General features: G+C 41.4%; 2 protein-coding genes across 4 annotated transcripts in view; one reads left to right on the top strand and one right to left on the bottom strand.

Annotated features, from left to right (window-relative positions):
• The window catches only part of lpar1 (lysophosphatidic acid receptor 1), a 33,131-nt gene extending 28,967 nt beyond the window's left edge, over window positions 1-4,164 (top strand). Inside the window, exons 3-4 of one of the 2 annotated variants that reach the window (XR_013815571.1) lie at window positions 168-2,972; window positions 3,308-4,158. Coding sequence is in view for 1 of the 2 variants with exons in the window: in XM_079804555.1 (XP_079660681.1) it covers window positions 168-469 (302 nt within the window). In the remaining variant the exon portion in view is untranslated. Of the gene's footprint in view, window positions 1-167 lie in introns of both variants that reach the window. The other variant, XM_079804555.1, reaches the window with a different exon arrangement.
• Window positions 4,165-9,580: 5,416 nt separating this feature from the next.
• The window catches only part of musk (muscle, skeletal, receptor tyrosine kinase), a 53,108-nt gene continuing 36,336 nt past the window's right edge, over window positions 9,581-26,352 (bottom strand). For both annotated transcript variants that reach the window (XM_079804524.1, XM_079804523.1), the window contains exons 9-16: window positions 24,726-24,889; window positions 17,986-18,009; window positions 17,677-17,765; window positions 16,013-16,172; window positions 15,682-15,871; window positions 14,169-14,363; window positions 12,692-12,840; window positions 9,581-12,365 (exon numbers count right to left, since the gene is read on the bottom strand). In XM_079804524.1, the coding sequence (XP_079660650.1) occupies window positions 11,680-12,365; window positions 12,692-12,840; window positions 14,169-14,363; window positions 15,682-15,871; window positions 16,013-16,172; window positions 17,677-17,765; window positions 17,986-18,009; window positions 24,726-24,889 (1,657 nt within the window). In that variant the 3' untranslated portion in view covers window positions 9,581-11,679. The remainder of the gene's footprint in view (window positions 12,366-12,691; window positions 12,841-14,168; window positions 14,364-15,681; window positions 15,872-16,012; window positions 16,173-17,676; window positions 17,766-17,985; window positions 18,010-24,725; window positions 24,890-26,352) is intronic.

The following is a 26,352-nucleotide window of genomic DNA, read 5'->3' as shown; positions in this document are numbered from 1 at the left end:
CGTCGTTGTACGGGAAACGCACCCCTGATCCATAGCGTTTCTCAGAAATCGCTTACTGCACCTTTAGTGTTATTGAGCTTGACTGTGCTACTTTTAAACCTATTTTTACTGTACAGAAAATGTCTTCAAATACTCATGAATCGCATCCATTTCCTCTTGTTTTTCAGGTGCTTTTATCGTGTGCTGGACGCCTGGTTTGGTGCTTCTCTTGCTGGACGTGGTCTGCGCCAAATGCAATGTCCTGACCTATGAGAAATTCTTCCTCCTTTTAGCGGAATTCAACTCTGCCATGAACCCTATCATATACTCCTACCGGGACAAGGAGATGAGCATCACATTCAAACAGATCCTGTGCTGTCAACGCCAGGAGAATGTGAATGGTACTGCAGAGGGTTCAGACCGATCCGCGTCCTCCATCAACCACACCGTCCTGAGCGGGGCTCACCATAATGACCATTCAGTGGTCTGAGATTCAACAGGGGCCAGGATCTACATAGTATAAGCGAGGAGAGACTGTGAAAAAGGCATTTTCATCAGCAAAAGACTTGTGGTTATGAAGTTTTCTGTGCTTTTTCTTTCTTTATAATGTTTTGACACTATATTAAAGAAAAAAAACTATTTAAAGGCTAATCCAAGAGGATTTAAGTAGCCAGTTTAACACAAATTGTATTTGTTCCCGTAATGCCTTTAAGTATGGAAAAAAGTTGGCTGAGTATCTTGGTTAGTTGTAATTTTTCGTCCAGATTGTTGTAAATCGAGGAGTTACACTTTTTTTTTTTTTTTTTCGTCTTGTACAGCAGGTGTTGAAGTGAAGGACGTAGTGAAGTGTCCAGTGAATCTGCACTAGAAAGAAAGAGTGCGCGTAAGAGACCACTGGGAAATATTTTTGGTAAACTATGCGAAGTACTTGATTTTTTTGCAAAGTTTATTTTGCACTGCAGGTTCATCCCTATGATAACAAGCTGGCACCAAATATAATACCCCGAAAAATATGTCTTTCTGCCCATTGAATGATTTATGGGTCCAAGGGGCTGAGAATGTAGATGAATGCTTGAATTTGAACATGATGAGGACCATTAAATATTTATGTGAAGCTGGGTAAACTTTTACCTCAGTAACTTGAAACAACTTAATTTACACAATTTAGCTTTATATTTTTCCTTACACAAAAATTGCCTTTTCTATTGGTTATAATTATCATTCCCAGTCATTTGCAATGGGTATCAATATCCGTCCCTTTTTATTATTTCTGACACATTTTTATGAATTATATTTAGTTTTTAAGGTATTCTGTACACATTTCTAAAACGCACAAGACAAAATAAAAGTACAAATCAAGATTATTTTTATGGATGTTCAATTTGTGGCCACAGAATTGACTGATTCATTGAAGTGATGCAACATACCTTGCGTCATGGCCATAATCAAAATTAAATGTCATTAATAAAAAAAAAAGGGTTCAACATGATGAAAATTAAATTATCGAAAAGCGTCTTTACTTCATATACCGTCGTATGTACGTATGTATATAATAAGTGTATATATTCATATGTTAGTCAAAAAGGGAATGTTTATTGTTTAAAGTTAAAACATTTGAACCAAGGTATAGCTATTTTAAAATATTTTTGGTTATTCTTCTTTACAATCTAATTTCATCATACAAAATAAAAAAATGTTGGCCAAACATGGAAGGACAAATGTTTAAGTATACATACAGTGGCCCGAAAAAGTATTTGGACATGTAAGATTTAATCATAAATATGACACCTTGGTAAAACATTATTTTACTGTCTCTTTGTTACATGCATTTACTATAGTAATAACAGTACATTATGCCTAATTACATGCAACTTGCTCTAAACCAAACCCTATTCATAACCCTAACCCTATAGTAAGTACATGTTGTTAAAGGGATAGTTCACCCAAAATGTTTGTAACCAAGCAGATTTTGGCAGCCATTGACTACCATAGTATCCCCCCCCCCCCCCCCCCCCCCACACTATGGTAGTCAGTGGCTGCCGAGATCTGCTTGGTTACAAACATTTTATACATAGGGGCTTTTGCACCAAAGGGAAAGTTTTCAATAATATCTATTGGTGGAAGTACCCACTTTTTTTTCTGTTCACACTGCAGGAAATGGGAACGATTTTGGTTATCTAGAGGAAATAAATTAGCTTCTACTTCAGAGTACGGTCTAACCCAGCAGAATAGGAACTATGAGTGATGTAAGTGTACGTTGATTGAAGCCATTTGAGCTGTGTAAACACACAGTTTACATAGAGTATACTTACTCCATGAACATGGAAAACAGCGATGGATAGCATGTCACCTTTGTTTGCGGCGTTGTGTTCTTTTCTCAGCCTCGAAAAAATATAGCACTGCAAGTTGTCTTAGATTTCGTCTCTTAGCCCTCCTTTTTGCTCTTTCAATCGCATTTACTTATATGTCTACATTCCATCTCCGTTATCACGAAACCCACAACACCCAACAAAAACACAGCTCTGTTCATGCCGTCCTCTATCCTCCAGTTGTTCAATGCCGCACTTAAATGAAGTCGGCCAGGAACTTTTAGTTCTTGAGGGACCATCCTGGTGGCTAGTTCCTATAACTGAGTTCCTATAACTATCTGGCACAAAAGCCCCTTACACTCTCAGACAAAAATTCCAAAATTTACCACTGGGGTGGTACCTTTTAAAAAAGGTAATAATATGTACTATTTGGGTACTAATATGCACCTTTAAGGTACTAATATGTACCATTTAGGGTTAAATAATATACAAAGTTGTACCTTTTGACAGGGTACCACCCAGTGACTGTTTTTGTACCTGTTTTTTTCTGAGTGTATGACAGGAAATGTTCCTGTGATTACAGTGTTCCTGTGTGAAATCACACATCCACAAAAAAATCCTCTTGACACCAATTTATTAAAAGACGTTACAAAAAATGGTAACAGTTTATTTTCCAGCGTCCTTGTTACATATGTTACATGTAGTTACTGTAGTAATAACTATAAATGGTGCATAATTACATTCAACTTACACTAAGCCAAATCCCAATCCTAACCCTATAGTAAGTACATGTAGTTAATTGTTATTACATAGTACTTAAATGTATAATTACACTGTATAACATGGACACCTTAAAATAAAGTGTAACCCTTTATTTTAAGGTGTCCTTTTTATAGTGTAGCTATACTGAGTAATATTTAATTAACAATATGTACTTACTATAGGGTTAGGGTTAAGATTGGGGTTTGGTTTTGGGTTAGTTGAGTATAATTATGTATCATTTACTGTTGTTACTACAGTGACTACATGTAACGCTTAACAAAGGCAATGTAAAATAAAGTGTTCCCCAAAAAAACTATCTGGTAAGTGTCCAAAACTTGTTGGGGCCACAGTAGAAAAGTTCATAATATAATTCTAACATCTGTGAAGTTAACAGTTTTATATGTTGTATTGTTTATAAGAGGGAATGCTTTTCATGAAATAACCTCCATTTAAAACCGATGTAAAATGAGTGTTGTAGCAAAAGGATTTTACTTTTGTACCCTATAACATTTTGAACTTAATGTTTATTCATGTTTAAAATGGCATTGTGCGTAATGAGACTGAATTTTCCACTTTAACATGTCTGAAATTTGAAGATTTGCACTCTGTAGACGAATGGAAGATTTTTGGCTGAGATAATATAATTTTTAAAACATATCAGTATTACCAGTTGTCATACAAAAAAAAAACATACTAACATTGTTATTATCAATATTACACTGAAAATATGCATTGATCAAGTGTTAACATTTAAGTTTCTTGAGAGCTTTTCATGTTATTTGTCTTTCCAGGAAAACAACCTATAAAACCTCTTTTTTTGTTGTTAACCAAGTAGCAAATGTTTCAGCATTTTTGCAAGTCTTACTCTGTTGCGAAAGCAAGTTTGAAGCAGTACAGTGCTCCAAACAACGTCCATCCAGAAGAGACAGCTGTGCTTGACGGGTCATGGGCCATAGGTTCATTCTAGGTTGAAAAACGATGCTATGTTTCCTGTTCATTTCAGCAAATGTGACCGTAAAGTCTGAACTCTGAAATCCTGTATGGTAACATCCACTTAACAATTTCATTCAATTAGTGAACCTTCTTAAAATAAATCTGTATATGAGTCAAATCCTCATCTGTCATGTGTTATTTACATATACCACAAATAAAGGTCTCATTTCAAATTACACTGTTCACTGCTTTGCACTGAAATTATGAACTTATTAGCATATCAACACATTCATTGGAAAAATCTGTGGCAAAGTTTCTGCAAAACTGGCATTTTAGTTAATTGTGTCCTCTTGTAAAGGAAAAATGTGTCAGTTACCCCATAATGTGATGGCTCACAGGTGACAGATATTTTCCAGAATTACAACAAAATGGAGCTTTCCAGATTTCCTGCAAACTGGTAGGAAATCCTTGTGTTCAGAGCAAGTCGAAGAGTGATGGGAATATTACCCGTGCTGATGTCACTAATCTACAATAACTCCTATAAAACAAACCCTCACTGGCCTCATTTTTGGCTTCTATATGGAACATGCCTTATATCTGTAAAACAATGCCTGGTATGTTAAACATACGGCCAAAGAGATTCCACAGGACAATTGGACTATAGTTTTTGGTTGGAGATAGCCAAGTCTATAAACCAGAGCAGCTGGGGTCAGAATTCCTTTGTATTTGCGTTACTCTTAAGTCATGTGTGATACTAGACATGGAGTTTTTCAAACAGCTATGTTGAAGCTGTGAAGGACAACAGTTTCCTGTCCTTTACAGGCCTTTTGAAAACCAGTGACCTGTTTCATAAACTGCATAGACTAGTTTTACAAGTTAGTCATCTAATTTATTTCTGCAAGATTGGTCACAACTTAAATGTTAAGTACATTTGGGATCCAAAAGTTCACTAGTTAAAATATTTAAATTTTACAGTCCTGTTCAGATGTACACTCAAAAAAAATGATACGTGGGTTTTACTTCATTTTTTTTATGTCAACAGGTTCCACGTAATTGGGTTATGTTGAATTTAATTAAAATAGTTTATTTCAGTAAACTTAAGTTTTTTATGTAAGGTTAATTCAATGCCATTTAGTTAAATCAGGTTAACATTCTTAATTTTGTCCAAAACTATTCAATTTAATTATTCTAAAATGAATATAAAAACAAACCAAAACAAGTAATCCAGTTAAATTGATTATTTTTATTTAGTGAAATACTATTTTTTTATAACATTTACAAAACCTTTTACAAGGTCTTATTGGCTATTCAGAAGATAGTTTTGTTACATCCATGGCAGGCCCAAAGTAGTTGTTTTTTATTATTAAAATCACTTTAATTGTTTATTAGCAGGTCCTCACCATAAGCATAATTCTCTATACTTCACCACAATGGTAACCTCCAAAAACACTAACATAACAAAAACTTTTAAATACCAACAAAACAAAACATTAAGCATTAAAAAGTCTCTCCATTTTCTCATCTTGTTAAAAATGCATCAAAGCACTTTTCATATTTAAACATTTACTCTCCGAATTCAGCCCCTTTGCAAAGCATGATGGGAAGTGAAAGTCTTGTTTGATTGGGTTACTTGATTGAAACATGTTATTTCAAAATGAAAACATCAAGTTATGTCAAAGAGTAACAGTTTTAAGTCAGTTTAACATGAATCAATTACATTTGAACAACAAACCTGATATAATTGTGTTAAATCAAGATTAATTGCTTAAATAAAGTGAACAGCATCATAAAATATGTTTTTGAGTGTATGTACTTATTATAGCAATTGCAATAACTGGATCATATTAGTTACTAACCCTGAACCTACACCTTAACCTTAACCCATGTAATTACCTTACATTACCAGTACTTTCTTGGATAAGTACACTGTAAGTACATGTACTGTTAAAAAGGCGGTTACATTTTATTTTAGGGTGTCATTGTTACAGTGTAATTATATATTTAATTACTGAGTAATGTTAATTAACAACATGTACTTACTATAGGGTTAGGGTAGGATTTGAGTGTTCTCTTTTTCTTTTGCTTAAAATAAGTAATTTTTTTATTATAATTTTTAACTCTAGTGTGTTATTCAGTATTACATTTAAATGTAATATGTTTTAAATGGGTAACTCTTTATTTTACATTCGCTTTGTTCCACATTGCATGTACTTAATATAGTAATAACAGTCAATTATGCACAATTACAAGCAACTAACCCTAAACCAAATCTTATATAGAAGTACAATTGAAGTATAACATTTAAAAGTTCTTAACTACAACTTCAGCATTACAAATGTGTAATTACAAATAGATTTAAATATCATATAAATGAAATTAAAGTATATTTTAGTTGACCTTAAAGGATTAGTTTACTTTTAGTTCACCATGCTCGTATTTTGACCTCACTTAACGGAAGTTATGGCGGAGCTCATATGATCACGTTCGTCTGATAAGAGATAAAATAATAGCATAAATACTGCTCGGTTTCTCGCAGAAACTGATCGTTTCACTAGATAAGACCCTTATTCATCGTCTGGTATCATTTGATATCGTTTAAAGCCCTTTGAAGCTGCACTGAAACTGTAATTTGGACCTTGAACCGTTTGGAGCCCATTGAAGTCCATTATATGGAGAAAAATCCTGAAATGTTTTCATCAAAAACCTTAATTTCTTTTGACTGCAGAAAGAAAGACATGGACATCTTGGATGACATGGGGGTGACTAAATATTTTATTTACTATTTTTTTAATTTTATTTAAAAGTGAACTAATATTTTAAATGCTTCTCAGTGCATTCAGCAGCAACTTTAACCATATTTCCAAAACAATAGAAGTAATTATTAAACTACACTTGCAAATTAATTAAATACTTAAAAAGCAGTGTAAAAAGCAGTCTAAAGTTCAGTAAATAAAAATGTACACTATAATTAATTGCAATTAGCATGAAATTAAGTGTCTGAAAACATTGCATTCAATTTACACTTTTATATTATCTTTTATATTAAAGCATATTCTTTCCCTACTCGTTTTAAAGCTATGTCTCTAACTCAATCCCTCTAGCACCACCAACTGTCCAAAGTTTCACTTACATTTGTGCTAATAACTTTTTAAACTGTAAGGGCTAGAAACAAAAAAAAAAATTCCCTGATTCCTTGGCTCATGACGATTGCACCCTATGACGTAATTTTCCGTCATGTAAATGTTTCTGCCAATTAGAATTTTCCTTAAAACATGTTTTTTCATCCGTCAGATTTACATCAAATTTGGTTCATATTATCTTCAGACCATGCTGGTAAAAAGTTATTAAAAGAATTTTGATAAACCCGACTGTTTTCGAATTACGCACAAACGAATTTGACGAAGTGCACTCCAAATTGAATGTGAAGTTATATCTCCGCAACTCTTTAGCATATTGACACGAGTCTTGGTACAGGTCATCACAACCACGACCTGAGGCTGCATGCCTCATTTTGGCACAAGCACCACCTACTGGTCTGGAGATTATAAGCGTATAACTTCTGAATGGTTAGCCCAAAAATCATAATAGTTGTCTCGTTAGACTTGGGGCGACGATTATAGTCGAATTATATCTAATTCCCCATTTTGGCCATTTTGGGCTCGCCCATTTTTAATTTGGTAGTAAAATGCTGCATTTAATGAATGCATTAGCGTATTGTTACAGAACTCAGTATGGGTATTCGGCACCATGCCTAGAAGGGACCTAAAAAGTTTTGTGCCAGCACCCCCTAGTGGTAATTTTTTTAACATTCTTATAACATTGGATTTGGTTTCACAGGAGTCATCTCCTTAGATTTCTGAATCCTTGCCGAGTCAAAACATGCTATGTGTCACCCTATGATTTGTCCGATATTGTGGTTTAGCATTTAAGAAACTTTCCCAAAAATATCTCTGAAACGTTACTCCGATCAAGAATAAAACCACTGTATGAAATCATAGCATCAACATTTTGCAAAAATGTTATTGTATGTGGCGCAAGATATGCAAAGTCGGATGTGGGTCATTTTTTATGTGCTCATAAATATAAATGTTTATGACTATAAAAATGACTATAAAAATGACTATAAATATTTATGACTATAAAAATATATAAAAATTTGACACTTTTATATATGGGGGTCACTATGAGAGCACTCTCAGGGCACACAAAATAGCGGTGGGACTGTGCCACTTGGTGGCGCTGTAATTGAAAAAAACATGAAATTGGCTTTAACTATAGTACCGTTGGTCTGATTGACTTCAAAAATTACATGCCGTGTTTTTGTCTCAGTTGCTATCATAGTCCATTATGCCATTGGTGTACTTTGATAAACATGGCTGTCATTCCAAAACGACAAAAAACAACGCTGTAACTCTGCAATGGTTTTGGATATTGACTCCAAACTCTCTGTGTCATTGTCATGCCACACTGACAATAACACATCAATTTGGTGACAGCACCACCTTTTGGTAAAACTCAACAAGCAAATAAATCATTTTGAACCATTTTGCCTAAAATTATGTAAATATGTCAAAAAATTATCATTTTACAGTTGGTCTTTAATGCTCCATGCCATGTTTGTTTTGCCTCTGTTGTGTTTGGCCCTGATAATTGCTGCTCACAGCTTTATTTGTAAATTGCATTATCGGCATTAATATGAGTTTGAGAACAGACTCTTTATAATATTAATAACACTATGGTCCTGCAGGAAATATGAATATGAGGCAGGGACTGCTGGTCAATTCAGTTCCAAAAATAACATTTTATTTATTAAAAGATACATTTTAAACTTGTACAAGCGCGCATGCGTGCATAATGTGGTATCCATTAAGTAATTCAATGAGCTTATACTACAAGTATCCAAATACTCCTGTTCTGAAGTTTAGGAGACCACGGCTATACTAAGTTGTGCTCAAGTCCAAAATAAACGAACCAAAATGGGAACAGTCTACCTACTGTTCACTTTCCAGGTTATAATACTCCACCCTCTCAGTCAAAGACCGTGTGTCAGACCCTGAGAAACACCAAAAACTGGCTTGTGATGGTTTAGACAGAAATCGAAGGATAAAAGGAATTCAGTTTTAGCAATAGAGGAGAAAAATCACAAAGAAGATCTCATCAGCATCTCAGTTGTTATTCCTAGAAAGCAGTGAGATTACATGGCGATCAAACGGAGACTTGTAGGTCACTGAAGTTTCCTGCTTTCTCCTGAGAAAATGACCCTAGTAATCTCATGCGTCTCCACTTGAATTTATAAGATCTCATTGTCTCAAAATGTCAAAATAAAGAAAATATGAACCAAATTATATGACCTATGTTGTCCATACATTCATTATGTTGTCTCATTAGCGAATTTATGAGCAACATTCGAGATGTTGATTATTAAACTAAACAACCTCGGAGCAATACCGTTTTTATTCATGGCTGAAGAAAATAATTTGTTCTGTTTGTTTTGCATGAAATCCAATATCCTATCCAATTTCAATAGGACTTTTTATATTTTAGTGAGAAAGAATCAATGTTGTTCTTCTTCTTCTTTTTCTTTGTCTTTTGGCATAATCAGGAATAATCAGGAAGTTACATCACAAGGGTCAGAGAAAGTGTATGATTTGAAAAGAAGTCCAAATTCACCCGCTCAGTTTTGTTGTGGCCTCTCCGTCTTCCAAACATTCTGGCTCATGAATCCATTCGTCACTTGTTTTTCCTGGCTTACTACTCGGGACGTCTGTGGTTTTGCCTTGCTTATTCCTTGAAATTGAATAGTAAAAATAAAAAAAAACTCATGGCAAAGAAAATGTATTTCTAGGATTATCAGATATGTCCTGACATTCTTAGATGATAAATTAAATGCTGGAATGGAGAAACTGTCCCACACACGTTGAAAGTAAATCCTTCACCATCCCTCTTCATTAAATGCCAGCGTGATTTAATACTGTCTCAGTAAGTTCCTGTTTTGAATACTTAGAGCAAAAACTGGCTCAAATGCAGAGAAAAGTAGTGTCATAAATCATGTTCCATGAGGTAATTTTAGTTCCTGTGATGTAACACTGCCCCCTACCTGCTACACAATGCAAACCACCATTTTAAATTGAAAAACAAGTGCCCAATAGACTTTCGATTTCTTAACAGTTACCTTTATGCCACAAATGTTACTATTGGAATTGTGGATGGGTGTATTTATGTATCATCCGGGTTTCAAGACAACACCAAGCAAATTTTAATAAATAGTTTTATTTCAAGCTTATATTAATTTCCAACATCTATTCATATAGCTAATATAACCACTATATTAACAGAGTTGGTTAAATGATGCAATAATAACATAATAACATAATAATAACACAAAAAAGTCATGCTAAGTGTGTAATAACAAATTTCCAAAGCATATTTGTGTGAAAAGTTTGGACATGCTGAACTGAATTTAACTGAACTGAAAATGAAATGGGTAAGGTCTACCAGACACACAGTGAAGCGTCCAACATGTACATGGACAAGTTTATGATATATTTAACATTTTGGTCACTACATATTAAACATACTTCCACTTGTGTTATTTCATAATTGTATTGCTTCTTATTTATTTACAATGTGAAAACTAGTCATAAACTTTTGTCCAAGATTTTGACTGGTAGTGTATGGGACTGACTAAGAGATAATTGATTGAAAGTTAATTTTAAGATATCTTTTTCTCTATTTATGACAACAAACATTCAATTCATACCAATTTAATCTTAGTTAATTATGAGATATGATATGATATGATGTAATACTGTTACATACACTTCTCTACAATATTTTCTGATATATTGTTTCACTCACTTCTACTTACAGCAAATATAACTAAAAACAAACACAGAACCATATTAATTTGGAATATCAGTTGTATACAGTAAATGCATACAGTAAATCAAAGTAAATGAAACTATTCAGTTACAACATAAAAATAATAAAGTGATGATGTGCCACTTTGGAATAAGCTATTGTACTCAAATGTTTTAAACTTAAACAATAACAACAATATTCAGCTTACAGCACTATAGCATGTTCTTGAATTAACTTCTTTTATGAATGTTACTAAACTATAACCAGATGCACATTACTCTCACAACTTAAATCAAAGTAGATCCAAAAGCAAGTAAGTAAAGTAAAAATATCAGGCATTTATACTGTATGTCTCTGCTTGCAGAGATTTCGGTCTAGGTTCTTGCAGTGACCTCATTACATCCGCCTTACTAGACATGGACCTTCTTTATTGAAGATCCTTTTATTATGAAACTACCTCAAATCTTGACTATCTCTCATCTGATGCCTACCGTACATCTGTGTCATTGAAAGAAAACAATTGAGATCATATGAACAGATGCAAACATTCATCTTCAAAGAGTTTGAGGGATCAGTATTCCTTAAGGTATGTAAGCTTTTCAATCAGTTTAGGCTTCTTTCACATTCCTTTATGTTCCTCTGGTTTTTTGAGTATGTGTGGGGACTTTAAGGTTTGTTAGGACTCTTTAAGGTCTCCTCTGGGTTGTCTGGAGCTAGTGTGGATACCTTAAACTGTTTTATCCTTCTTCAAGTTCCCTCTGGGCTCTTTGAGATTCTAATGAGTTCCTGAATAGTTGCAGCTTTTTGATTCTTTAAACTGCATTTTTAAAAATCCTCAAGAAAGGTCAGATTTGAGCATCTGGTCATGCATTCTTTCCAGGATTCTGTGAATGCTGGCAAAACTAGGCCGATCAGTGGGATGGGTGCTCCAACACAAACGCATGAGGTTATATAGCTCTTGTGGGCAGTTTTCTGGACAGGCAAGAACATTTCCATCCCTTACATAGTAGATGACCTCCTCATGGGCCATGCCATAGTAGGGCTGCATGCCATATGAGAAGATTTCCCATAATACCACGCCATAAGCCCACACATCTGATTCGCTGGTGTAGCGGTTGTAGAAGATAGATTCGGGTGGCATCCAGCGAATCGGGATGGCATCATTTTCACTGGCTTTGTAGTAATCAGCCGCATAGATGTTGCGTGAAAGACCAAAATCTGCAATTTTCACAACCAAGTCTTCTGCTACCAAGCAGTTGCGGGTAGCTAGGTCACGGTGCACAAATTTGCGCTCTGACAAGTACGCCATTCCTGCCGCCACCTGCTTGGAAATGGAGAGCTGCTCCAGGCAGCTGAGGGGTGGGTAACGCTCAGGTTCTGACACAAGGCTGCTGCATGTCAAGGTATCCCGACTTAGACTGGGCTGCTGGGTTGAAGAGCGCCGTCGCAGAAATTCATTCAAGTCCCCATAGGCCATGTATTCAAACATGAGACACATGGGCTTCCCCACCGCACAGACTCCTACATGACAGATAAACAAATGACAAGGTTTAGTTACACTTCCAACTGTTGATACCTAAACAAAAATACACTTCTGTTATTCTAACACTGGGTCGAGGCATTGAATCTGGTTCCGGAATGCCACAGAGGGACTGATCCAGGGTTATACACTGGGTCAACCCTGAAATGGATGAGTCAAGCTATTTTAAGGCTTTTTTGATTGTGGTACCCTTGGGGAAAGGACATACATGTAATTGGAAGCAGATGTGGTTCGTTTTAGGAAAGTCCTCAAGCAAATGTATTCTAAAAGTGCAAGCCTTTGAAGGCATACAATTATGATACATTACCCAAGAGACGAACAATGTTGGGGTGGTCAAACTCAGCCATGAGAGCAGCTTCTCTTTGAAAGTCATTCTGCATATCGGCCGAAGCTTCCTCCTTCAACATCTTCACTGCCACCATGGTGAACGGCTCCATCGTCAAAAGACCAGGGGCTCTAAAGGACAGCAGGCACATTGGGAACTAGTAGTTAAAGGTTGCTTGCATCACAGTGAAGTAATTTTAGCTAAAATGTCCTGATCCAACCAAGGGATTTGTAACAATCCAAATCTGGAAGATCAGTAATTTGATAAATTTTTGGGCAGCTTTACCTAGTGTTTGAAGTATCGTACTAGGCAGAGCATTACAACTAGCCTAAATGTAAAATTACTGTACAGTTGAAAGTGACATATGAAGGAGAGGTATGGTAACCCATTCTTGGAAATTGTCCTCTGCATTTAACCCATCCAAGCTAGTCCACACACATTATGAGTAGTGGGTTGTGAAAACACACACACTGCAAACCGTGGACACACACACACCTAGGGTAGTGGGTAGCTATTCAGTGCAGCGCCCGGGGAGCAATTCGGGCTTAGGTGCCTTGCTAAAGGGCACCTAAGTCATTTCCTGCCGGTATTGAGAATAGAACCTGTGACCTTCGGGTTACCAGTCTGACTCTCAAACCATCAGGCCATGACTGCTCCCATACAGCCAAAGCTATGTTATTCTTTACACACATGCACAAGCCTGCAGAACTGGGCAATCAGCGTATACAATATTTACTGTAATGGTAAACACTTGACTCTGGCAGCAGTAGTAGGCAACCTTCACTGACCTCAAACCAAATTCCTCCCTACATCTTGTCACAAATTGTCAAACAGGTCATAATGCCTTTAAAATAGTTTAAATGGTGATGCAAAACTGTGGAAACAGAACCACAATGGCAGCAACTCAAGAACCATCTTAGAATTCCATTAAGATTGCACTTCCTGTGCTGAAGGCTCCTGTGTGTTCCTGGAGAAGTAAACACTTTTCTAATGGGTGTCTATAAATAACCTCCTCAGCAGGGCTTGCTCACACGATAGTATCTACAGGGAAGTTTCATATTGAAACACATCACATGTGTAGTGTGACCTATTCAGTCTCTTATTTCAGGAGACAGCCATATGGTGTATTTATTTTACCCACTGCTGTAATTCCCAGGAGTGTCTATACACATGATATAAGGATTACATTGTGGTTTGGTCTGTATACGTCAGACCTTTGCATGCTGATTCACCATCGGCTCATTTTTTCCTAAATCTAACTGGTGAGTCACTAAAGAGTTTCTAAGAATTCAGTCATTGTTCTAAAAAAATTGATTAGTTTAATCATTCACATAGTGACAAACTTTGACAAAAACAGGCAAAGGAAAACATGATCAGTATAAACATGGACAGTGCAAAACCGGGACAGACATTATCACCATTGGTGTTACATTTGCTTGTAACATTTGGTAGCTCTCACCTTGCCTGAAACACCCTACCGAAAGCCCCCTCTCCAATATCACGGACATATTCAATGTTGTTCCGTGGATATTCGAGACCGAGGAGCTTGGAGTTGAGGAGGAGAGGCAGCCGTTGGTACATTGGGTTGGGGTGAAGTCTGTCCAGCAAGAGCTCTGAGGGGAGGGTGGTCAGAGTAGGTGTCTCCAGCACCCTACTGAAAATAGAAGCACCATTTGTTTTGTTTTGACATGTTTAGCTAATAATTTAAGTAATGCAACTTCCAAAGCAATTTCAAGTACACTTTTGATGAGAGTTCCCAGTTGTAGGTTTGTTCGGACCCACTTTATATTAGGTGGCCTTAACTACTATGAACTAACATTTTAATTAATCATTTGATACAATGCACTTATTGTGTACAAACATGTTTTTACATTGTACTTACATTTAAAAAAAATACCTGCATGTAATTACGTCTGTAATTAATTTCTGTAGTTACATTTGTAATTACACAGTTGACACTTCCCTTACACCTAACCCTACCCTTAAACTTACCCATACCACCACACCTGTCCCTAACTCTACCCGTATCCCACCTCAATATCAGCAAAGGTCTTTTGCAATACAATTTGAAAACAGTAAGTACATTGTACTTATTTTTTGATGTAAGTACATAGTACTTAAGGCCACCTAATATAAAGTGGGGCCGTTTGTTCTACTCTCAAGGAGACTTCTGGAGGACCACCTTCCTGCAGAGTTTAGCTAACCAAGGTTTCCAGGTGTACTTGAAAATTACAAGAAGATGTGTCTGAGCAGGATTGGAGGTAAAATCTATATGATGGTGTACCTCCAAGAGATAGAGTAGCCTGTCGTACCTCTGGAGGGCTACATTCCTGCAGATTCCAGTTCCAGCCCTGCTCCAATACACCTGCCTGTTACTTTCAAGTAAGCCTGAACACTTTGATTAGCTGGTTCAGGTGTGTTTGACTAGGTTTAGAGCTAAACTTGCAGGATGGTAGCCCTGGTGGCCAATGTTTACCCATGTTTAGAGCAGGGGTGTCCAAGGGGTGTCCACCCGAACCAGCTAATCAAGGTCTTACAAGGCATACTAGAAACTTCCAGGCAGGTGTGTTGAGGCAAGATGGAGCTAAACTCTGCAGGACAGTGGATCTCCTGGAACAGATTTGGACACCCTGTTCTAGAGTTACCTTAGATCAGAGGTCTTCAATCCTGCTCCTGGGGACCCACTGTCCTGCAGAGTTTAGCTCCAACCCCAATTAAAGACAGATGAAGCTAATCAAGCTCTTCAGGATCACTTGTTGAAAATACACAAGCAGATGTGCTGAAGCAGGTTAGAAATAAACTTTGCAGGACAGTGGGTCTCCAGGACCACGGTTGAATACCTCAGCCTTAGATTATGTGTTTTGCTAGTTAGATTTAGGGTTGGGACTTCAACCTTTTACCAGCGCAGGTCATTCTATGAATTCTATACGTGACTATATGACTTAAATCAAAATAATCAGTCCATTATTCACCTTTTCCTCTTTTTCCACACTTTATTTCGTCTGTGGCACGTGAGGATGAGTATGGTGAAGAAGGCTGCCCCAGCAAAGCCAGCAATGACAAAGATGATAACGGTCATTGAGTAGGCCGTGGACACAGGAGGAGGTGGGTAAAACTGGACTGGTTTTGGAATTGAGGGTGGTGCAGTCTTCACACTGATAACTGAAGAAAGAATTATAATGTTGATGCAGATTATTTGAAACAGCTTTTGTTTTATATTTACCAATGTCAGAGTAAACTGGCAATCTAGGATTAACTACTCCAGTCAACAATTTATTTTATTTATTGCTCAGGTATACATACCTTCTCCACATTTAGGCACCAGACAGTACTCCCAGCGTACATTGGGGTTTGTGGTGTAGCACCATGGCCTGTCACTCTCTCCGCCCGGGTTACGACAGTAGTTTTCTGCATTTCGCAACTCAGGAATCACATCTACAGAGAGTCTATGTTGATGGGGATACTGAATAGGATAAAAAGAGAGGGGTCAACCAAGAAACTCAAACCTGTGGTAATTTACATATCTTCTGCGGCTAAATTCAATGTTTCCATTATCCCTGGTATTTCCAGTATTCCCAGTTTGAAACCCACTGCATGCATTAAAACGTTCAACATTGTTTTGAAAAGAGACAACATCTTCTCCATTCAAAACTTCATTTCAAAGGAAACCTCAGGATTTGTGTATTTTGACCCTCCATTGTTTTTGCTGTAAAAAAATTGTTTCCTGTGTACGTATCATTTGAAGGTCACTAAGCGCATGCCAACATGCAGCATTTGGATTGTTTGGGGTTAGTGTATTGTTCGAGGAAAAAAAAAAACGAAACAAGCTGGTATAATTTTGATTACAGTTACAGGGGAAAACGATAGCATGTCAAAATGCATGAAAAAAAAGAAAATTAATAAACCAAAATTAATTTTGCAATTCTAATCCGTTGTCCAATATTCTAAATAAGCAATGTTGTTTATCTACATACTTTTCGGTTACACATTTGAGTTTTGTGTTGTTAAAAGTAAAATTCTACAGTATGTTAACCATGGTAGCTTTTCTTTGCGAAATGCTATTTGCTATCATTGCTACATGACTGCAAGGCCGTGACCATGTCTTAGACATTGGGGGATGACCAAAGTTGTTGTTTGTTTGTTTGGTATTGGTCTTATTGGTTTATTTAAAGGAATTCAATTATTTAAATTAATTTAAGGTAACAAAGGAAAAGAAATAAGAACGGTAAAAGTTCCAGTTCTATTGTAGTTATTAAGTAAAAAATTTTTAAATATGCACACATTCACTCTATATTTTCGAGTCTAATATGTAAAAATGCATATTGTCACGTCAAATTCAGTTATGATTTACATAAATAATGTCATATTTTCAATTCAAAATGGTGAAATTTCATAAAAAATGTCAAGAAGTTTGCATCACTTGTTATTACTGTTAGCTCCGCCTTCTTTGATTCGATTGGCCATCTTACTCATTCTGACAGTGACGAGAGCTGTTAAACCGCTGAGGCAGACCAACCAAAAAATGTAACATTTTACTTTTGTCATCCTAGCAACAAACAGCGCGGTGTGTAATGAGTACAACAGAGCAGCATCAAGAATATTAAATATTGGGGGGACAATTTGGACATTTCTAATTATTCGCGGGGACTTGTCCCCCTCAATGTCTATTGTGGTTACGGCCCTGCATGACTGCATTAACTAAAGTCTAAAATTGGAAACGCTGCATTACCTACAATGGTAGTCTAAAGCAATGCGTAAATAGCTACTTGGCTAATTACTAGCTAATATTATTTTCCCTGCACATGCAGTCAAAGTGACACCAGCCTTTTGATTAAAGATTAGATTCTTTAGAGTAACATGCATTGAATAATGCATTGAATAATCTCACAAAACACGAGCAGGAAAAAATTTTAGGAAAGTAAATGTAGTCAATTTGATTTTATGCTGACTTTAATACAAACATTTACCTGCTTGTTCCATTGCTGACAGGGAATTGCAGATGCTGTGACATTGTGAGATCCTTGGTAAAATCTTCCTTTGTCATTGTAACATGTTGCTATAGATATATAAATTGCAAACGGTCAAATATATTGAAATGTGTGTTTTGATGATCATTATTGCAGTTTGACAGAAACATAAAAAATTGTAGTGGAGTCCAAAGGCCTGAAGCCATTGGTAAACATTTGCATTTTTGTAATTCAAAATAACTGAATAAATAATAGCACTCAGACTTTTGGACCCACTCTATGTGAAGAGAATATAAAACTCATACTTACATGTAACTTGGTCTTTATTGATATCTGAATAACAAAAAAAAGATTGTGTTCCCATTCAGTCGGTCACGTTCGACGTACGTCGGACGTACCGACGAATTGGGATCACTTCTGGGAGCCCCTATCAGCTTCGAGCTATCTAGAACCGGCCAATGAACAATTGGCGTGCGAGATTTGCATCTCGCGCTCCGCCCCGCGCAGCGGGTATAAACAGGAAGCGAGAGCGAATGCACGCTGTCATTCACTTCGGAGCCACACAGGCGTATGAAGGACTCACTCTCTTCATTCAAGACGAGTATTTTTCGCTGCTATCAGCAAGACTGTCTACAGACACCGGAAAGCCAGAGGAGGACGCGTGTTGGAGAAACGGCACCTTTCAGTGGGATCGCGCTGAACTCATCGAGCTGCCTCTGAGTGCAGAAAAACTGCTGTTATCACAGCAACCTGTTGGTCTGGGTAGAGCGTTTTCCTGCTGAGTACAGGCACGGGCTGCACTAACAATCCCGTGCGCTGTCGCGTTTCCCCCTGAGTGCTTCAGCACAGAGCGTTTTCCTCACAAAAGAGCTTCACGGGTGACGTGCCGTCTTTTTCAAGATGTCTTACCACTCGTGCGTTTCTGGATGCGGTTGTTTCCTGTCCTGACGGCCACGATCCATCTCGCATAAACATGTTGAGACTGTGTCGTGGGTGATCCATGTTCTCCCAGGGGAACGGGATCACGTCGACGCGCTGGTCATCTCACCTTCCGCGTGAGGGTTTGAGTGTTCAGCGCGCCGTGTGCCGTCTGGCTGCCGGGTGACAGCGCGGGTTGCCACGGCAACTCTGCGCGCGTCACTCGGCGCCTCCGATGCGCGGTCGAGACTATGATGCCTCAAACGGGGTTGAGTCCCTTCGCTTATACCCCGATCTAGTCTCTTTTCTGGTGCACCAGAGGGGGGACTATTTTGGCTGATAAGCCTGGGTGGCCTGAGGATTACAGTGAGGCTTCCCCGCCGCGTACATCTCTGTGGGCCCCTCACTCCTCTATCGCATCGCAAGCATGTTGAGACTGTGTTCGTGGGTGGTCTATGCTCTCTCACGAGAGCATGGCCACGTCGGCGCGCTGTTGGTCTTGCCTTTTTCATAGGGGCTTGAGTGTTCAGCGCGCCGTGTGCCGTCTCACGGCCACGCCCACTGTCTCACGTGTCTGCTGGTAGTTTACAGATGGGATTGCTGGTCCTTGAAAGGGGACCTAGCATTTCATTTGGGGCTCTAGCAGAGGACAGATGTCAATCGCTGCATCGGAGAGAGGGCTGTTATGTGTTGAAAATGAAGATGATGCTGAGATTCCCACCGTAATAGTGGGCGCTCGTGCTGAATCAGATTCATACTTGACAGCCATGCTTTCCCGGATGGCTGAGGCATAGTGCAACGCGTAAATCGCCTTGCCTGCCCCTTGCCTTTTTTCGGATGTGCATTGGAAGGCTTTGGCATTGTGGAACTATTGGTGCCAAAATATGGAACACCAATAGGGCCATAATCTGTATAAAGTTTTCCTCTCTCTCACTACCCTCATCGGTGGGGTGGCAGTGCCACTGGCAGGCCACCTCCGCCCTGCTTAGTGCACAAGGGTAGTTCTGAGCTGAGGTTGAGCTGCGCACAGCGCTGGCCCTTGGCTAGACGATGTCCACCCTGGTCCAGAAGCACAATTGACCCGGATTTGGTCTGGAACTGTTCTTCCCCGGAGGAGGGCCGGGTGGAAAACCATTAGTAATTCTGTTCCGCCACTGATGTTAAAAACAGCCAGTGGTACCAAAAAAAAAAAAAAAAAAAAGAGCAGTTCCAATACCTCTGGGTCTCGGGAGTTCAGGAATGGCAGTGTGTGTGACGCTACAGAGCCTCGCCGCTTTCATTCCCCTCCCCACAAGAGGGCGAGAATGGCAGTGTGTGTGACGCTACAAAGCCTCGCCACTCTCATTCCCCTCTTCTCAGCGGTGCGTGGACAACAGTGTGCGACGCTATGCCTCGCCACTCTTGTTCCCCGCTGAGGAAGGAGGTGAGGCAGACCGTGTGCAACGCCACAAAGCCTTGCCACGCTCAGCCCCTCCTTCATTTGGGAGCGCGCTTGGCGGTGGTCGACGCTCCCATGCCTCGCCACCCTCAGACGCCTCTCCCTTCGCCAGCAGGGGGCGCCGGCTGTGGGAACGCACTCAAGCGGCCTCCCCACACTCGCACGCCCCCTCCGCGGACGCAGGTAAGTGTTGCACAGCACACTCAGATCCCACTTCGGGCCGCTCCATGCCGTCCGAGTCGGATCCCTGCATTCCGCGTCGCTGCCCCGCTGCGGGTACGTCTGTGGTTAATCCCCTTGCTCGGTGTCTGGAAGCCTGGCTAGAGCTTCCCAGCCCGTCTCGGGGCCGTACCATCAGACTCGGCTATGCGATTCAGTTCGCCAGGCGTCCCCCTAAGTTTGGGGGCGTTCACTTCCCAGTAGCGAAGGAGAACGCCCCCGTGCTCCGGGCGGAGATCGCAGTCCTACTGGCGAAGGACGCGATGGAGCCGGTCCCTCCAGCCGATATGAGGTCCGGGTTCTACAGCCCGTACTTCATTGTACCCAAGAAAGGCGGCGGGTTATGGCCGGTCTTGGACCTGCGGTTCTTGAACCGGTCCCTTCACAGGCTGCCGTTCAGAATGCTAACGCAGAAGCACATCTTCAGGTGCGTCCGTCCCCAAGATTGGTTTGCAGCGATCGACCTGAAGGACGCGTACTTTCATTCTCGTTTCCCCTCGACCGGCCCTTTCTGCGCTTCGCGTTCGAGGGACGGGCATGTCAGTACCGCGTCTTGCCCTTCGGCCTGTCCCTGTCGCCCCGCGTCTTTACGAAGGTTGCGGAGGCGGCCATTGCTCCCATGAGAGAGCATGGTGTTCGCATCCTCAACTACCTCGACGACTGGCTGATTCTTGCCCAGTCACGAGAGCAGTTGTGCGAACACAGGGACAAGGTGCTCAGTCACCTCAGCCAGTTGGGACTTCGGGTCAACTGGGAGAAGAGCAAACTCTGCCCCACGCAGAGGATCTCTTTTCTCGGTATGGAGATGGACTCGGTCGCCATGACTGCGCGCCTCACCGAGGAGCGCGTCCAGTCGGTGTTGAACTGCCTGAATTCATTCAAAGGCAGGACAGCGGTTCCACTGAAACATTTTCAGAGGCTCCTGGGGCATATGGCATCCGCAGCCGCAGTAACGCCGCTCGGATTGCTTCATATGAGACCGCTTCAACGCTGGCTACACGATCGAGTCCCGAGATGGGCGTGGCACAGCGGTTCCCTCCGCGTCCAAGTGACTCCGAGGTGCCGCCAAACCTTCGGCCCGTGGTCGGACCCTTTGTTTCTCCGGGCGGGAGTCCCCCTAGAACAAGTGTCCAGGCACTCCGTTGTCTCCACGGATGCCTCATCCACGGGTTGGGGTGCCACGTACAACGGGCTTGCAGCTTCGGGCCTGTGGACGGGGCCTCAGCTGCAATGGCATATCAATTGCCTCGAGTTGTTAGCAGTTCGTCTTGCACTCAGCCGCTTCAAAGTGCCGCTCAGAGGCAAGCACGTTCTGGTCCGGACGGACAACACTGCGGCCGTAGCGTACATCAACAAACAGGGTGGTCTACGCTCCCGTCGCATGTCGCAACTCGCCCGCCATCTCCTCTTATGGAGTCAGAAGCATCTGAGGTCGCTTCGTGCTGTTCACATTCCGGGCCTGCTCAATTGTGCGGCCGACGAGCTGTCACGTCAGCAGGAACTTCCGGGAGAATGGCGACTCCATCCCCAGGCGGTCCAGCTAATCTGGAGTCGTTTCGGGGCCGCACAGGTGGACCTGTTTGCCTCCCCAGAGACGACCCACTGTCAGTGGTTTTATTCCTTGACCGAGGGGACCCTCGGGTCGGATGCCCTGGCCCACAGCTGGCCCCGGGAAGAACGCAAGTATGCGTTTCCCCCAGTGAGCCTTCTTGCGCAGACACTGTGCAAAGTCAGGGAGGACGAGGAGCAGGTCCTGTTGGTTGCTCCGTATTGGCCCAACCGGACCTGGTTCCCGGAACTAGTGCTCCTTGCGACAGCACCTCCCTGGCCCATTCCTCTGAGACAGGACCTCCTGACTCAGAGACGGGGCACCCTATGGCACCCGCGTCCAGACCTCTGGAAACTCCATGTCTGGTCCCTGGACGGGACGCGGAGGTTCTAGGTGACCTACCACAAGCGGTAGTGGACACCATCACTTCCGCTAGAGCCCCCTCTACGAGGCGCCTCTATGCGTTGAAGTGGAACCTGTTCGTCGATTGGTGCTCTTCCCGCAAGAAGACCCCCGAAGATGTTCGATCGCTTCTGTGCTTACCTTTCTACAGGATGGGTTGGAGCGAAGGCTGTCTCCCTCCACCCTCAAGGTCTATGTCGCCGCTATCGCCGCTAATCATGAGTTCGTAGATGGGAAATCTCTAGGTAAGCACGATTTGATCGTCAGGTTCCTTAGGGGAGCGAGGAGATTAAATCCTCCTCGTTCTCCCTCTATACCCTCTTGGGACTTAGCTCTGGTGCTTACTGCACTACAGAGAGAACCCTTTGAGCCTCTGCAGTCAGCCGAGTTGAAAATCCTGTCGTTAAAGACTATACTCCTGATTGCGTTGGCCTCCATCAAGAGGGTAGGGGACCTGCAGGCATTTCGGTCGACGAATCGTGCCTGGTGTTCGGGCCCGGTAACTCTCATGTGATCATGAGACCCCGGCCTGGATACGTGCCCAAGGTTCCCACTACTCCCTTCCGGGACCAAGTGGTGAGCCTGCAAGCGCTGCCTTCGGAGGAGGCAGACCCAGCCCTAGCTTTTCTCTGTCCCGTCCGTGCTCTCCGGACTTACGTGGACAGAACGCAAAGCTTCAGGACCTCAGAGCAGCTCTTCGTCTGTTACGGAGGACAGCAGAAGGGAAAGGCTGTCTCCAAGCAGAGGATGGCCCACTGGATAGTGGACGCCATCGTCTTGGCTTATCAGTCCCAAGACGTGCCCTGCCCGCTCGGGTTAAGAGCCCACTCCACTAGGGGTGTTGCCTCTTCCTGGGCGCTGGCTCGTGGCGCCTCGCTGACAGATATTTGTAGAGCTGCGGGCTGGGCGACACCTAACACGTTCGCTAGATTCTATAGCCTCCGTGTAGAGCCGGTCTCTTCCTGTGTGCTCACTTCCCATAGTCAGTAACACCGAAGTACCCGTTCCAGTGTCGGCTTGCTGCGCCATTCCCTCCCCTATGGTAGACGGATGCGTGCGCTTATTCTGCTCCAGTCGAGTTCCCCGGAACGGCGAACCCTGTTGAGTCCTCCGCAACCCGCGGCAGTCGGACGTGGCGGAGCGTTCGACGCCAGGTCTAACACTCGTATGCATTGGTGGAACTTGTGTTAGGCTGGGTTCCGTATGTAGTGACCCCCACGGCGGTCCCATATGTGTATTCTTCCACGGTACGGCTCCCTACGGCGAGCCCGTGTCTTTCCCTCGGCAGAGTTCCTCTGCCGTCCCAGGTACGTGTTGTCTCCCTCCTAATTGGCCGGGGCCACCCCTGAGACTTCCGTATGTTGTGCTGCCCACGGCCAGCCCATACGTGTATTCTCCACATGTTAACTCCCTCTGGGCAAGATGTGGCTTCCGCAGCTGCCTTCACAGGCACGCTTTCCCAGCGTTATCCAATACAGTCAGCTGAGTGGGTCTTGCGGAACAGCAGCTTTGACTCTACCTGCGTGAACCTACCCGCCCGCATCAGATCGGGGTCTGTGGGGCTCATCGCTGGGCGCTGGAAGTGGTAGTAACTATGGCGTTTTCCATAGGGGATCCCAATTCGTCGGTACGTCCGACGTACGTCGAACGTGACCGACTGAATGGGAACGTCTCGGTTACGTATGGTAACCCTCGTTCCCTGAAGGAGGGAACGGAGACGTACGTCCCGTCGCCACAGTTGCTGTACCATCACTGCAGGTCGAGCCACTACGTGTGGCTCCTCAGTGAAAAACAGCGTGCATTCGCTCTCGCTTCCTGTTTATACCCGCGGCGCGGGGCGGAGCGCGAGATGCAAATCTCGCACGCCAATTGTTCATTGGCCGGTTCTAGATAGCTCGAAGCTGATAGGGGCTCCCAGAAGTGATCCCAATTCGTCGGTACGTCCGACGTACGTCTCCGTTCCCTCCTTCAGGGAACGAGGGTTACCATACGTAACCGAGACGTTTTTCATTTAAACTTAATTTATTCATTTTAATCATTAACCATGCAGGTTTCTAAAATACACAACAAAATAGCCACTCTCCTACAATATTTCACCATTCCATTGTCATTTCACATGAATTTTAAGACATCAGCTTGCAAACATGGCATGGAAACTTTTAGATGGGAACATTTACTCAGCTGTCTACTGTCTACTGTTTACACATCCTCTACTGATCCTTCCTCACATGCTTTGGCTATAAAACACACTAATCTAGTCCATCTACAGGTTTGCTGTCTTCACATTCCTCACAAGTCATTTCACATAAACAAACAAAGAAAAGTCCTACAGCATTGTCCTGCCAAGAACCATACGTGGCGTTTTTCCACTAACACCCATTGTTTTCATGGGACGGATGCTTTATGGACATCACTGACAATCAGCCCCAAAAATATCACAGGATTTTCATAACTAAACAAAGATTGAGTTGAATGGCACCCCACAGGAAGATGTACAGTTATATAATAGCGTGTCACTCTTACCAACGTAAGGAACCGCTGTACATGAGGATGGGTCTGTTTGTTGCCTGGGTAGAGAGGTGCATTCTGGGAGAGTGATGCTATGTGGGAACCCTCGATGAGAACTTTCCTCAGCAGAACGCCACTCCTTATAACAGTACAGCTCTTTCACTGTGAGACAGTGCTCCCTGTGAAACAACAGCACAGTGTCCACCCAGTATATATATATACAGCATGGGTGGTGTCGTGGTTAAAGCTTAGGGATATTATTTGAAAAGTTGCTGGTTTCTGGGCCGACCACCGTTGTTCCCTTAAGCTTGATATTTAACCTCAAGTTGCTCCACTATACTGTGAGTTATTTTGGATAAAGGCATCTACAAAATGACTACTTACTAAATAGTTATATAGATAATTTTCTGTGTGTGGAGCCTTTTTCTGTCTCTGAGGAAAATGATTTTATTTAAAAATATGGACTGAATTTGATTCTAATATTATTTAAGTATTATTCGATTTTTTGAATTCCGTTTTTACTAAATATAATGCAAATATGTATGGAATCCTGTTTATTTTTGCCTCAGAATAAAACATAAAATAAGTAATTGTGAGATATTAAAGTCACACTGTGAAAACAATGAAGTCACACTGTGACAGGTAAAGTCAGCATTACAACCAAATTCTCAATTCCCATTTTAGTTTGTTTTTTTCTCTCCCCGGAAACTGCTTTTAACCCTTAAAGGGTTAGTTCACCCAGAAATGAAAATTATCCCATAATTGACTCACCCTCAAGCCATTCTAGATGTATATGACAGTCTTCTTTGAGCCAAACACAATCTGAGTTATATCGGCTCTTCCAAGCTTTATAATGGGAGTGAATGGTATCTTAGATTTTGAAGCCCAAAAAAGTGCGTCCGTCCATCCATCATAAAAGTTCTCCACACAGCTCCAGGAGGTTAATAAAGGCCTTCTGTAGCGAAGCGATGAATTTTTGTAAGAAAAATATCCATATTTATAACTTTATAAACTACAATCACTGGCTTCCGGTAATGGCCGGATGCGAGTCTAGTTCCGGCGAGTGACCTCTGATCCGACACATGATGTAGGATGTAGGAGTAGTGTAAGCTTAGGTGAGAGTAGACGCCTGTCATGGTTCAAACAAATAGGGCTGGGCAAGAAACTCAAGCTCCTCCGACATTTATCTTTAAAAAATCTTAGAAGACTTCTAATTCGGGACCGTGTTTTGTTTTGCTCTATCCTCTGAGCTTCAGCGTTCGTCAATGCTTCAAGCGTCGGGTCCAAGGTCACTCTTCCGCCTGAACTAGACTCAGACTTTGTAACGTCTTCAACTAGATGTTGCAAAAAATGGTAAAAAAAAATGCATCTCTTTGCTTCAGGCTACCATTCACTCATTATGAAGCTTGGAAGAGCCAGGATATTTTTTTATATAACTCAGATTGTGTTTGGCTGAAAAAAGTCATATACACATGGGATGGCTTGAGGGTGATTAATTTATGGGATAAATTTCATTTTTGGGTGAACTAACCCTTTAAGTGCATGAATGTTTCACCAACCATTTTTAAATTTTCGTGTCTAACATCTAGATAGGGATCTATAACTGCCGTAGTAATATACAACTCTCCTGATATTTTAATAA

The sequence above is a fragment of the Gobio gobio genome (assembly GCF_949357685.1).
Source record: "Gobio gobio genome assembly, chromosome: 22".
Classification (NCBI taxonomy): Eukaryota; Metazoa; Chordata; class Actinopteri; order Cypriniformes; family Gobionidae; genus Gobio; species Gobio gobio.
This window is presented reverse-complemented; position numbering and strand designations above follow the sequence as displayed.